Genomic DNA, 14,879 nt, shown 5'->3' with positions numbered 1-14,879 from the left:
CAGGCGCGGACGGATTTTGGAACCGGGTGCGGGTTGGGTCGCTCCGCCCATATCCATTTCCACCTGACTGTCGATAGCTGCTAAACCCCTCATCTCTAAACTGCGACTCCACCAGAAAATGCTATCCTCAGCTCAAACCCCACGACTCCTCCGCTCCCCTACCACCACTACCACCACCCTCAAATGCCTCCACTCATCCCCGGTTCCAGCCTCTGCCACCGCTCCGCCGCCGCCCTCCCAAATCCTGACCACCCGCAAATCCTTAGTCTCCCGCCAGACCTCCGCCGTGGACATCGCCAAGTCCTTTCTCGACCGCCTACGACGCACGGAGCCCCACCTTAACAGCTTCCTCCACGTCTCGCCTGACGAGGCCATTTTGAAGCAGGCCGAGGAGTTGGATAACAAAATTAAGAACAATGATGCGGTGGGTCCTCTGGCTGGGGTTTTGGTTGGGGTCAAGGATAATATCTGCACATATGATATGCCCTCGACTGCGGGATCCAGGCTTTTGGAAAATTACTGGCCGCCGTTCGATGCCACGGCTGTGAGGAAGCTGAGGGAGAGTGGAGCTATTGTTGTCGGGAAGACCAATTTGGATGAGTTTGGTATGGGGAGTACCACAGAAGGCTCTGGCTATCAAGTTAGTTCGGTTTATTATATTTTTTTGTTTTTTGTTTTATCTCAGTAATTAAGTTTTATTTGGGCATGAACTTTGATAATTTGCTTCATTGTCTTATGAGTTAGGTACTAGAAGTAGTTAGCAGTGGGAATGTAGAGCGAGTAAATTGGAGTTTTGGGAGTTCTCTGTACGTAAAATTGTTGATTCCTTGCATTGAATTGATGTTGTTAGCCAAAAGTTAACATCCTTGAAGTTCAGAAAATATGCTTGGAAGTTGTTGTTTTCAAATTTAGTTTTGGCAGAGAAAGTTGCAAACTTTTTAGGTATTGTGACTATTGTATTGCATTTTCATAATTCGTCTACTGCATTGATGCACATTTTTTTTTCTTAGATGTGATTTGCACAGGATTGTCACATATTAGCAGTGTAATTCAGTGATGGGATTATCCAAATAGTTTGTTAGTGCATATCCGGTGTTACTCTGTGAAACACGGTTAATAGCTTTACCTGTTGCTGAATTATTAGTTAAAAAATTTTAGTTGCCACCAGCTCCTCGGCTGGGATTAGGTCGGAGGATTTATCATGCATTGCAATTGTTGCATATGAAAGTTTAATGTAACTTCTGAGTAACCACCAATCAGGATCTGTTATCCATTAATGCAATTCTTGGGAGCCAGATAATACCGTGGTAGGAACTCACTGTGATTATTGCACCATAGCCCAGATTGTCCTCATGATTTCATGAGCAGTTGTAACCATTCCAGTCCAAATATTATAGCATGAATCAGATAAGTATTGGAGATCCATCCATGAGGATGATATCTTGATGACATTAAGCTCTTCTAATGTGTCCATTACATTTCTTTTTCCCCTTTCTCTTTCAATAAGAATTTGCAAAGTGAATAATTAGCTCAACTTTACTATCTGTAACCAAATATGGTTTACTCAGGTGACATCTTCGTATTCGTTAGGTGACGGCTAATCCTTGGGATTTGTCACGGGTACCAGGAGGGTCGTCAGGGGGCTCAGCTGCAGCTGTTTCTGCTAGACAATGCATGGTGGCATTGGGAAGTGATACTGGTGGAAGTGTCAGGCAACCAGCGTCTTTCTGTGGTGTTGTTGGACTGAAGCCAACGTATGGGCGTGTCTCAAGATATGGACTTGTGGCCTATGCATCCTCCTTGGATGTTATTGGATGCTTTGGTTCATCAGTTGCTGATGCTGGAATTCTCCTTAACTCAATTTCTGGCCATGACAAATTTGATGCAACAAGTAGCAAACGAGTAAGGTTCTGAGTCTTAATGATGCATTAACGGCCAATCACACTAAATCATTTTTGCATCTGTAATAGAAAAGGTATTCTTGAATACCATTGAGTCTATTATTTTCTATATACCATTTTTAGGGGCTGACAGTAAAAGAATCTTTACAATATAGACACATATACCTAGATGAGAGCAAGCTTCAATTTATTGCCAATATTGCCATAAATAAAATTTTTACGTGTCAGAAAGTTTGCATGGCTGCGAATGTGTAGTAATGGAGCTATTGGCTACTCCCTCCTACCTACCCAGATAAAAAAAGACGCTTGGTCAAGCTCGTATTTCTATAATTAGAACTTACAGATTATTTAACACTGTAAAGAATAGTCATCTCTTAGGACCTTGTTTAATATTCTTTGAAGCTACATTTTTCAGGAAGTGCCAGACTATCAGTCTCAATTTGTTGCAATAGATTACTTGGAATCAAAACCCTTGAAAGGACTACGAGTTGGTGTAATTCGTGAAACTCTTGAAAATGGAGTTGATTCAGAAGTAATCTCTTCGGTCCGTAGTGCTGTTTCACATCTGGAAGAGTTAGGATGCAGTGTGATGGAGGTATCTTTTTCTTATATGTTGTGTTAATCTCCATTGTGTCCATATGACTCCATCGAATGTCAGTTTCCTTCTTAGCACATCCTTTTCTGATATTCAGGTCTCATTGCCGTCATTTTCCCTTGGATTGCCAGCATATTACATTCTTGCTTTGTCTGAATCATCATCAAATTTGTCACGCTATGATGGTGTAAGGTTATATTCTAACCTTTGTTGCTTTAGCACTATACAGATGCTCACACACACACACGTATATATATATATATATATATATATGTATATAAATATAGATGGAGAGGAGGAAGAGAGGGCAAATGCGTTGTTGAATTGGGGATTTGTAGGGAGTAGTTGGGGGTAATGTTGGGCTTATAGAGTGGAAACACTAAAGAAATGTCAGACATACATCAGACTGCAGTAAAATAATTTTATCGGTTTAGAGCAATATGACGATTATACTTATTGACGACAATAACTTCAGAAATTTTCAGTTAACTTTGTATCCATGTATTGCATTCTGCAGATATGGAAAACAAGTTCCTGGGGATGAGCTGAATTCTCTTTACGGGGATTCCCGTGCTCAAGGGTTTGGTTCTGAGGTAAAAATCTTTAAACTTTTTCCATGGAAGTAGTTTTGTAGAGTATGTCCACTGAGTTTCTAAGTTATGTATATGGGCGTGGAAAAAGAATTTTTCCTCCTATTTTGTGGCTGAAAGGAAATATTCCCTATTATTGACTTGGCACTATTTATTTCCCTTCTACAGGTTAAAATGAGAATTCTGATGGGTACATATGCTCTTTCTGCTGGTTATTATGATGCATATTACAAGCGTGCCCAGCAGGTTTGACAATGGTTGCTATATAGTATCCCTTATTAAGACAACTTAAATGATGAAAAATTGTACTGCATTTGTTTTGTCAATCTATTTTGGGAACCAAAGTATTTGAGGTTCTAGTGTGGAAAACTGATAAACTCTGCTGGAAGTAAATATTTGTGTCATGAATATTTATTTCAGATTGTGACGTGGTCTTATTTTTTCTGGATTAAATGCATTTGTCATATCAGAGAATATTGATGATTGTGCTGATATGTCAGGTCAGGACTATAATTCGGAATAGCTTCAAGGAAGCTTTGGACAAAAATGATATCTTGATATCACCTGCCGCGCCATCTGTTGCTTATAAGATTGGTATATCACCTGTACCTTTACACTTTCTCTTTTAGTGTTTTGATCACATTGCTCTCTTAGCATTATGGGCCCATCAGTGTCCCCTTTTTATTTGTTAAACATGTAAATGATGTAATGGGTAATATGTCCAGGCGAGAAGAAAAATGATCCATTGGCCATGTACGCGGGAGACATAATGACTGTGAGTCTCTACAAAGCTTTCTTTCCAATTCTATTTAGCTTTTTCCTTTAGTCATCTTGGATCATTTATTTTGAAAGACTAAGTGGCTTAGTTACCTTTTTGTTCATCTTGCAAATTCTATTTTCCTTAATATGTTGAACAAGAGAAGGCTTTTAGGTCTAGACATCCTTTAACTAGAAAACTGATACACAACGGCATGTTTACTTGCATGGTTTGGACCGAATATCCTAGAATATCCGGCCTAGTCACATGTTTACTTTCAATTTGGAAAGCCTGATATTAATCAATTTGGTTCGTGATTAAGTAGGATAAAGGGTTGACAAGAATCCCACCTGGACTGGTGGAATATATAATACCAGTGGGGTGGGATCTAAAGCAATTTTACCCTTTTATCCTCATCTATGGAAAAAGAAGTCCAAGATTACCCATAACATTCCATATATCTAGTATCTACCAATATTCCAAGCAAAATGATTTTCACACAATCAGACATCAATTCACCCGTAGTACCGGCACTGTACAAGTTCTTCCCTCCGATGCTATTGTCAGGTCCAGTCGTCCTATTTTATCTACAATCTCATGTAAAGATATGGTCATGTACCTTTCTAATATGTTTCCCTTTAGAATAACCAGAGTAAAATCCTCTTTCGGTCTCATTTCTAAAGGCAACAGATTGTTTATTTGAAGTGTACCCCATCAGGCAAAGTTCTAGGAACTTGCAATTTGATAATTTTAATTTTACTGAAAATATTTGAAGTAGAAAGGGGGTCCAGAAAAAGGAGCCACTTCTTATGCTTTCTGTTGCTAGTCTCACCAGATCTTCCAGCTTTGACATTATTGTCATGAGTTGGGGAAGATCGAATTGCAACCATGGTATCCTTTCCGCTAATTTGACAAAAGGCTACATAAAGTGCGAGAATTAAGAAATCCATTCAGTAGCAATCTATAACTGTGTTGAAGCCATTTGCAAATATAAAGAGATACCAAAGTCTCACAAAATGAGAAAATGGGCATTGAAACAGGTGGTCTGAGTTTCATATTTGCAAATGGGAAAGGTCTTGGTACAAGAGCAAGTATGGAAAGTGGAAATTTGTCACACATTTTATCCAAATCTTTATTGGAAGCAAACATGATATGAACTTAATCCCATCATGTCAAGTAAACAAAATATTCAGTTGGATAATCTAATATCATTCCCTATTTTATTCGTCATGTATCTATCCACCCTCCGAGTAAATGTGGCTAAAAAGATAATGTAATCTTTTTCCTTTAATCTTGATGGTGCCATTTTAAATTGCCTGCCAGATAAAACTTCTCAAAGCAATCCTCTCCTCTTATAATCCAGTTTCTCCAGAGGGTGTGAGTTAATTGCAGATTTATCTTGTGTACCTGCCCTGTGGGGCTCTGTGGTCAAAAGCCCCTGAATGCACTCATATTCTTCTATATGGGATCTCACTCTGTTAACATTCTTTGCGGCTAGAGCAGGATACTGTTTACCCTTCTTGCATTTATCAATGCTATGTTATATGGGGTGATAGCAAATCAAATTTTGTGATGCATGCTTGCCTTTCTAGTTATTTTCTGGATTCATTTTTCCTACTTGGTTTCATTTGCTGATTCTTTGGGTTGATTTTATAATTTTGTGCAGGTCAATGTGAACTTGGCTGGTCTGCCTGCACTAGTTTTACCATGTGGATTTGTTGAAGGAGGGGCTGGTGGCCTGCCTGTTGGATTTCAAATGATTGGAGCTGCATTCGATGAGGTAGGGCAAATATCTTTATTCTCTCTGGAGTGTGTTCAACGCAAGTTACTTAGTTGTTCCTCATTCCATTGCTCTAATGGACTTGGCTTAGAAATGTTCTTGGATCTCTTCTATGGGTTATCAAAGTCAAGGACAATAAGAGGGGACAAATTTGATCCTTGCCGGAAATTATAATAATTTCATTCTTAACCAGTATCTCCTGAGGATCCCTGTGGGGCTGAGTTGGGTTGATATAGCTTATTATTCCCTTAAGCCCAACTAAATCTCTATGGAAGTCTATAATTCTTTAAGAGACTTTCAGACAAAAGGGTCGACCTATTCACCTAAATTGGTCTAGGAGTTGCATCCTGTAATTTGGTTGATCACCTGATCCAGGCTAATATGCAAACTGTTTCTTGGCTGCTTCATAGCATTCTCCAAGTGCTATAGAGAGAGTGAAATGGATTATTGTCAGACTGTGTTCTATCTGTATTTGATAGCTCATGCTTTTAAACAAATGCTGCATGCTCGTTCCATTCATGCAGCCTGCTTTTTGATCTAGACTTCTCTTTTTCGATTTGCTGGGAGTTGTGATCTTATTCTTTCTTTTTTATGGATGAGTTGTGTCCATATTCGTTTTCCTTAAGTCTACGGAAGAATAATGATATGCTTGCTTCAATCTACTCATCCTCATCACTGTTGGAGCTCTTCTTCCCTGGTGTTTATTCCTGTGCTTAGCTAGTTAAGACTTCCCAAGATGATGATGACAGGTCAATCTGTTTCAAGCCCCTTGATTATGTCCTAAAATAGTTGTTGGATCAGAAGTGGCAACCTTTTCTCTTTTTCTTTCTGATTTAGCCGTAGATGAAAGAACTTGCCTCAGTTGCTTTGAGTTTTCAAGTGGACTAGTATGCTGATTTGAAAATATGCAAAAATGGATCTGCGTCAATGTACATTAAACTAGTGAATCCTCATATCCTACTCTTTTGAAGAGTTACATTTGTAATTGCAGGAAAAGTTGTTAAAAATCGGCCACATCTTCGAGCAGACTCTTCAGGGCTGCTCGTTCATCCCCCCAGTCATAGCCGATGAATGGACTTCTTAATAAGAATTGCGTTGGGAAGCAGAAACTTGGATTAGCGTAAGACAGGAATGAGAATTCTTTTCTTTTTGCAGGTTCAACTTTGCCAATAGGATCGAATAATCATTGCATTCTTTTCTGGTGGTAGCCATTAGATTTCTGGTGGAAAATTGTGACAAGTCCGTTGCCTTGTACTAATATATGCCAAGATGGAGAATTGGGGGGCTTCCGGTAGTGCCCAAAAAATTCTTTTCCACTTGGTCTACCGTATGTAATTTTTGAACATCGAAATTTCTATATTCCAATGGACAAACTTGGATGATAAAATCAAATGGTTCTATATAGAAATTGCACTTAAAGCTTTATTGAGTTAGAGGGTTGTGGTGCACTAGTGGCTTTTACTACTGGTTGTGTTTGCTTGTGGCATTATTTCCCTATCATCTCGTTCGATGAAAAAATTATTCAGGCCCAATAGATAAATTTTTTTGCAAAAATAAAAAATATAACAAATTATTATCTAAACTTGTAAATAAAAAAAATATATAGGTACATTCATGCTAATTGAATGGTTATATAGATATATAATTGATGTTTTCTTTGATAATGTAATTATGATATGTTTTCTTTGGTAATGCAATAACTATTTCTAATTATATAATTTATAATGTTTTGAATTTATATATTTCTAATAAATATAATAGCAATATCAATTTTATTTTTGTTTAATTATAATACTTATTATTAAATAATGAAGCATTTTCTCTTTGCCATATGCAAGAAAAATTAAATAGCAATAAAATTCTTTAAATTTCTAGAGAGAGAGAGAGTGTGTGTGTGTGAGAGAGAGAGTAATGATATTTTGTCTTATAACCTATTAATCTTATAGAACTTATAAATTGCTTTGAAAAATGTTGGATGAAATTACTTTTTTTTTTTTAAAAATTTATAAAATTTAAAATATTTTATTTTGAAATCTTATAAGCACTTTAAAAAAAAAAATTGTCAAACAGTTGTTTGGAGCTTATAAGCTCTCAAATATATTTTAATATGTTTTAGAAGCTTATAAGCTTAAGTCAAACACCCTCTAAATCTGTAGTTTTGTGCAGAGAAAACTCTTATATATGGATTCATGATGACTGGCCAATTATTTTTGTATCAATGAGTTCAAATGAAATCGTACAACTCAGATTATCTATAAATATTAGTATTTCATATTCTTGAATTAACGTTATAGAAATTTAAATTCAAGTTTAAAGGATATCTATGCAAAAATTTCCCTTTTAATTTGTCAAATCTATAAAATATTATTTTTGAAGAGAAGAATCAGGGGATAAAATGGAGATTGTACTACTTTAAATTCTTTTGAATCTATATATTTTATTTGTGATAATTTTATTATATTTTAATTTACAGCACGAAATTAATGCTCACAAATTTTGGCATGTCCGATGGGACATCTCTACCTCTCATCTCTTTCAATCATCAAGAGCTAAAGCACTTAAATGTATAGTCAAGAAAATGCTTCGCAGACGGTGGATTCCAAACTTGCCGTATCAAAATTTTAAAGCTCCAGTACCAAGAGTATTGGTGTTACTATGAGGAGCATGTCAAAGAACTAACGGATCTTCTCGAATGACTCATCCCATTTAGTTTGTCAGAAGAACTTAGTCTTACTTATATGCAAGTGAAAATGATGAAAATAAACTTCCTCCATCCTCTCCTCATTTCACATGTAGCTACTCTTTCACAACAAATGTGGCACCAGTCATGGTAACAAATACTACGACCATAGAAGAGCAGATTGCGAGTCTGACTAGAACCATTGAGAGATTTACATAGCATGTCCAAGAGCAACAGTAACGTGGATGAATAATACAGAATATTATTGACGTGGATAAATAAGACTATTTTACAACAGTGTTAAAACGTGCAATTAGCTAGCATCCAACAACCTAGTTGGCATGCCGGGGAGAGGTGGTTACATGTTAATTTCATCCAACAAACTCTAGATGATAACTTATTTTTGTTAACATGTTTTTATGTGTCACGCCGTCTGAGATGAGAAGCAATGTTAATGTGTTAGTTGCGCTAGTTGGGCTACTAAAGGACTGAAATTGGGCCTGAATTGGCTCAATTTCACTAACAAGTTTTAGTTGGCACGCTTATCTTCTGTTGATATATGTCTTTGGGTCAATGTATCTTTCGAGATTGGTAGTAATGCTTACGTGTCAGTTGATGCGGTTTGATCACTAACAAACTTAAATTAGGCCTAGACTAACTTTAATTTTGCCAGCCTAAATAAATTTACACAAAATAATTAATTTTTTGAATGTTCTCTTTCAATAATAAAAATTTCAAAACCTAAATTGTTGTTTAAAACCAAATATTATGTCATCCCAGTCGAGTAGGTCAGTCTATACAATTATATTTTGATAAAAATACTTGGCATTCTAATTTATGTTCTAATTTTAGAAGATTTTTATTTAAATATTTTGCGATATTTTGTTATTTAGAACTTTTTTATATCTGAAAAAGTCGAGTTTGTATATTTATATGTAATTGATCAAGTCGATATCTAAATAATCACCAAATCCAAATTGAAAATGAAAAATGAGGGACTGAAATAATTTTTCTTCTTAAACAAATAATGCATTGCGAGACTGAAAGAATTAATTTAAAGTGAGTCGAAAATACAAAAATAATATTAAAATTAAATCAAATGTCGAGGACTAAAATAAATCTTACCTTAAAATCTAACATAGTTTGACTTATTTTTATCCAACTCGACTATATATATATATATACATATATACTGGGAGTGTTTACAAAAGCTTCTACTTTTAGAGAATCAGGTATTGTTTATAAAAGAATAAAAAGCAGATAACAGTGAAGTTGGATAGTGTTTGGAGAAAAATCACTTCTAAAATAAATTTAATTGATTAAATATTATTTTGTTCCTATTTAAAAGATACTATTTTTTGCTTATTATTTCACTTATTGTTTGTTAATAATAATTTTTAAAAATATAATAAATTTGATTTCAATTAGTATATTTCATATTTAATTTTTTTAAAATATAAAAAGTATATGTTTAATTTAATAATGCTCCTACTAAGTAATATAATTACCGATTAACTTACATGATGCAAAAAAAGGCAATATACTTTATTAATTAATCAAATAATAATATATAAGTGAAATAATATAATTAGATAATATAGAAAATAAATATAAAAATTTTAAAATAGTAAATATGTGAAAGTGTAAATTTAATTATTATTAAATAATTCAAATTATTTAAAAACTTCAATATCAACTTTAAATGTACAATCTTAAAAATAAATTAAAAACGGTAAAATTAAATTAAAATTATTATAATAAGGGTATAATAATAAAAGAATAAAGTTAAATTTATTTATAAAAATGTCAAAGCAGGTAAAAGCACCCTTCTAACTTTTGGCCTAAATAAGTTTTTCTTAGCCGTTGCAGAAGAAGAAATTGACATCCCAAACACTTTAAAAGTGTTTTTCAAAAGCCAGAAGTTGAAAAACGTTTTTCCAAAATGCTCGCAAATACTCCTATTATCTTTAGGAAACACACAACAATATCTTTTAATTTTCAGAAAGTAAATAAAATTCATGAAAAAAAAACATATCCAAACAAGCTTTAATTTAAAATCATATTTCTGGAAGAAAAAAAAAAAAAAGGAAATAGAGTTTGAGTAAACCTCAACTTTTGGATCTTTTGGGCCTATATCTTGTGATCCATTCATCACCGGAAAAAGCAAAATAACCAAAACCAAGCAGAAATCAAATCGGGTCCTGTTGTTGATTGCAAATCTACCTAATTCCAACGCCATTGCAATCGGATTCCACAATCCGATACTGTTGACTCATCTCTCCTCCACCTCCGTCTCCGATCTCATCCGGGTATGCTATTTAGCCTTTTTCCTGTGTATAGATTCTGTTTTCCCTTTTTCTTCGAAGTTAATTGTTGCTTGTTCGTTCTTATTTCGGGAATTCTAATTAATTGATTTGATCTGAGTGTGTGATTCTTGAAATTTCGGCAAAACGGATCCTTGAATTTGATGTCTGGGTGTTTTAGTTATATGTATGTATAGTGATAAAGCAATGGGAAGATAAGCTGCTGACAAAGCTCTGTGAAATGGGCTTATGAATTTCTCTTGTCATTCATTTTCAAAAATTGATTCTTATTCATTCTCTTTTCTTTTGAAACTCTGATTTTTGTAGGGGTGCAAAGAGAATTTAGTATTTGGTGATGATGCGTAAAGCACCTTCGTTAGTCGACTTATGTGTTCAGTTGGCAATAGATAATGTTAGATATCTAGGAGATGTTGGAGAAACAGACTTTCATCTCTTAGACCGCATTTTATCCCACTGTACACTTGATCAGTTGACGCACATTGAGAATAAAACGGAAGTAAGATCTTATCACCATTGGTTATATCCATTTCCAAAAAAAAAAAACTCTTGTTCTTGTACAGTTACATGGTGATTCATGCTCTTGTCGTGCTATTGCAGGGTAGGGATCTTAGCCCTGTAACTGATAAATTGTGGAAGAAATTTTACAAGCTACAATTTGGCGTTGATAGCACCAATACTGTTGTTGAGAGAATGAGACAGAGGAAAGTAACCTTCAAATGGAGACAATTATATGAGGTGATTGACTTTGGCCTCCATTTTTAATAAATGCAAGTTTTGTCCTATTGTTGGGTTTTTACATGAGTTTTACCACACTACAGGCAAAGGTAAAAGAGAGGGAAGAGGCAACACAAAAATCACTTGACCGGATAAAGCAACGATATCAAGAAGAAGATGCTAGTAAGTAGTCTTTCAGTTTTCTAAGTGTTGATTGACATCCCAAGCATCCAGTGCTTGGCTATCTGTGTTGATTCTTAATGTGTGCTTAATCTGGTAAGGTAGATGCTAGTATCATAAAATTTTTGTATAATTTTTTTGGCTGCATGTTGAAAAGAGAAAGGAAAGATATTGAGCTTGGGTGTATGTGATGATTACTATGTACGTCCCGGAATTGTAGTGGCTTCATCTTGACTCATCTGATCAGTCGTATTTATTACTATGGCAGGGTATTGCATAGATGAAGTTGATCAATCTTATTTATTACTTTATTACTATGCTAGGGTATTGCATGGATAAAGTAGACCTAATTTTCATGGCTTTGAGATAAATTTTCAATTCAATAAGGAACATTTTTATCAGTTCATTTGCTATTAGGTTTGTTCATCCTCTTCCAGTTTCCATATAGTTGATTAAAGTTTCTTTTCCCCACCAAGTGCCAGGAGGCTCTTGGTCATGTTCGTTAGACATCTTTCTCGTTCCCTCTCAATTTTCTTTCACTTATGCCTTTGCTGTTTCAAACTGATTTCCTGATCCCTTTTTTCATTTTGCTATTGTCAATTACCATAGCATCCTCATGCCCGCTATGTTTACTTGTGTACGCATGTTTTGTTCTTGCTCTTGAACTTATAGCTTAAGGAACTATAATTGACCTTATCACCATTTCTTCAGTACTGGTCGGCACCAATCTCAGATACATTCCTACTGTTAAATTATCTTCTATAGACCATCAAAGAATTGTTTCCCACTTTTTTTCCTTGATAGCTGAGGCCAACCCTCATATATTGGTGAGCCCTGACATCACAAGTTCATGGCCTTGTATTGTCAGACATATGTCTGCTGCTCTTTCATTTTTCTTTCTTGTAAAGACTTTCAAATGAAGTCATATCTTAATTCCCATTATAATCATGTTAAAAGGGTGGTTATGGTTTGTAAAACATGTGTGGTAAACCATCAAGTAGTCAAACTCTGGTACTGAATTGGAAAATTTTCCCCCTAAAAAAAGCACTACTCATTGGAAAAAGAAATCGCACATGCCACGACTTGAAGATATGGTGTTACTGTTATCTTATAGGGCTGTATGAACATGATTATGCTATAATTGCTTTTGTTTTATGCTTCTTAGACAATACCATTAGTACTAATTTATATTTACTGCTTGACCTTGTAGGGAAACAAAGTCGACAAGTGCAATTATGTTCAAAGGTTCCACCTCCTAGCAAGAAAAGAAGCTTTTATGGAGGTACTTTGTCTGTTCCTTGGCTTATGCTGTTAGCATAATTCCTATTTAGTTCTGGAGCCGCTTGAAACATTTTGTGGTGAACGTACGTTTATTGAACCATTCGTAGGTGTTGCTGCTAGCAATATTTACAACACAAAAAGTGGCTTGCTGAAGAAGGCGAAGCTAGAATTCATTAACAGGTAAAGTTCCTGAAACATTGTTCCTAGGTTCCTCTTTTTATTAGGTATAGCAAAAGTAATATTTTTGTGGCCTGCAGAATTATTTTGAATTTGTTGCCATTTCCATCAAAATCATTTAGCAACTAGATGTTCCGACATGAGCATCACCTAAAGTTGTCAACTTCCTCAAACTGCAATTAATTGGATCCAGTCACATTGTTCATTCTTTTTAACTTCTTGGAATATCTTGGGGGGTCAGAAGACGACAATTCACTTTCTCAAACTGAAGGTTTCATTGCAAAGCCTGTGGATCACACAAGATCCTATCCAAAGATAGCCATCAGTGTTACCATTCATCTTCATCCATAAATGCATCCCGTTCTCCATTCTTTTGCATTCTGACATCTGAAGCAGTTACTTTGGTAGAGCCCTTCTGCGGTAGAGCCCTTCTGCAATATAGTTGTTATATGGTAATTTCCCTTAAGATATCATCTTCACTCTATATCCTGGCATTAATTCTTCGCTCTTCCATGACAGCCGAGAGGTAAAAAATATAGCGGCCATGAAGAATAAGGTGGTTCACAGGAATCATAGGTAATTTCAACAACCACAGGATGTTTGTAACTGGCCTCCCTAATTACCATTTCTGATCATACCATCTTTTGGATGTTTGGCAGTGTTTCTTCCACAAGGAAGCCAATTGTTAATTCTGGATTTGCTGCTTCATCATCATCATCATCATCCAAAGTAACCAAGCCAATTCAGAGAAGATTTTAGAGAAGATGTGCAGTGATTTTTCTAAAGAGCAATGTTGTATTGTTTGTGTTCGCAAGCAGTAAAACCTGATGTTTCTGTTCAGTATATGACTTTAAAATATCCATCAATTCCACTATCTTGTCCTGGTCAATGTTAAACATAATCGGCCAGGTTGATAATTGTGCATAATCCTCTTCAAATTATGTATACACAACTGACATCTTTTAGATATTCTTTTGATCTCTCAGATGAAGAAAAAAATATTTTGAGGAAAAATGAGCAAAATAAATTAAGTTAATAAGTACTACAGATATTAAAATAAATACATAAACAAGGAAGAAGAAAAATAAAAGTACTCTTTGAAAGAGTTGAGATAAAACTTTGAATTAGAGGCTGCAATAAACGAGTTGGAACAAGTTCTTACATCATAATGGGAGACATTGTCTACATAGGAATCACAACTATTCTAATGCAAAAATGGTGTAAAAAATTCAGGGCAGATGTTATAAGTGATTTATACAAAAATAAATAAATACGTAGATACTTCAGTGAGCTTATCTGCTGCCTGATTTGCCTTCCTATACCAAAAAGGATTAAAGGCAATTTTAGTCCCTTAATTTCAAGAAATTCTTATTTTAGTCCCATAACTTATTAGGGTTCATTTTAGTTCTATATAACTTCAAAAAGCTCAATTTTGGTACATATTTAGTCGGAAATTTACCTCAGTCACCGGAAAAAGTCACATGACCTTCACGTGACTTTTTAAATTGGGGGTTTTGTTTTTATTGGCTTAAAAAGTCACATGACCTAACGGATTAAAGGCAATTTTAGTCCCCTAACTTCATACAATTCTCATTTTAGTCTCATAACTTACTAGAGTTTCATTTTAGTCCTCTATAACTTACAAAAACATAATTTTGGTATACCTTTTATTTCCACATCATCGCCATGTGAGCTTTTTAAGCCAATAAAAACGAAAGCCCCAATTTAAAAAGTCACGTGAAGCCATGTGACTTTTTTCGATGACTGAGACAAATTTCCAACTAAATGTGTACCAAAATTGAGTTTTTTAAAGTTATAGAGGATTAAAATGGAACCCTAGTAAGTTACGGGACTAAAATAAAAATTGCCTAAAATTAAGAGACTTGCCTTTAATCCTACA

At 35.0% G+C, this 14,879-nt stretch overlaps 2 protein-coding genes across 3 annotated transcripts; both read left to right on the top strand.

Moving 5' to 3' along the window:
• On the top strand, window positions 1-7,056 carry LOC105176836 (Amidase family protein). Its single transcript, XM_011099763.3, has 10 exons — window positions 1-640; window positions 1,591-1,902; window positions 2,317-2,496; window positions 2,594-2,688; window positions 3,014-3,089; window positions 3,255-3,332; window positions 3,587-3,680; window positions 3,812-3,861; window positions 5,510-5,623; window positions 6,615-7,056. The coding sequence occupies exons 1-10, from the start codon at window positions 119-121 to the stop codon at window positions 6,705-6,707; spliced, it is 1,614 nt and encodes a 537-aa protein (XP_011098065.1). The 5' UTR covers window positions 1-118; the 3' UTR covers window positions 6,708-7,056.
• Window positions 7,057-10,452: 3,396 nt separating this feature from the next.
• LOC105176837 (transcription elongation factor B polypeptide) lies at window positions 10,453-13,906 on the top strand. 2 transcript variants are annotated; one of them, XR_016063816.1, is made up of 8 exons: window positions 10,453-10,612; window positions 10,934-11,123; window positions 11,225-11,362; window positions 11,446-11,524; window positions 12,732-12,803; window positions 12,910-12,982; window positions 13,221-13,399; window positions 13,499-13,555. XR_016063816.1 is itself a non-coding variant. In XM_011099764.3 (8 exons), the coding sequence occupies exons 2-8, from the start codon at window positions 10,962-10,964 to the stop codon at window positions 13,736-13,738; spliced, it is 681 nt and encodes a 226-aa protein (XP_011098066.1). In that variant the 5' UTR covers window positions 10,453-10,612; window positions 10,934-10,961; the 3' UTR covers window positions 13,739-13,906. The 2 variants fall into 2 exon arrangements, 1 of the variants encoding a protein (XP_011098066.1); XM_011099764.3 differs by lacking the exon at window positions 13,221-13,399 and adding an exon at window positions 13,639-13,906.
• The last annotated feature ends 973 nt before the right edge of the window (window positions 13,907-14,879 follow it).

Source organism: Sesamum indicum, linkage group LG13, assembly GCF_026168435.1.
Source record: "Sesamum indicum cultivar Baizhima isolate 11 linkage group LG13, ASM2616843v1, whole genome shotgun sequence".
Taxonomy (NCBI): Eukaryota; Viridiplantae; Streptophyta; class Magnoliopsida; order Lamiales; family Pedaliaceae; genus Sesamum; species Sesamum indicum.
Note: the sequence above shows the minus strand (reverse complement) of the source record. Positions and strands in the feature narration are given on the sequence as shown.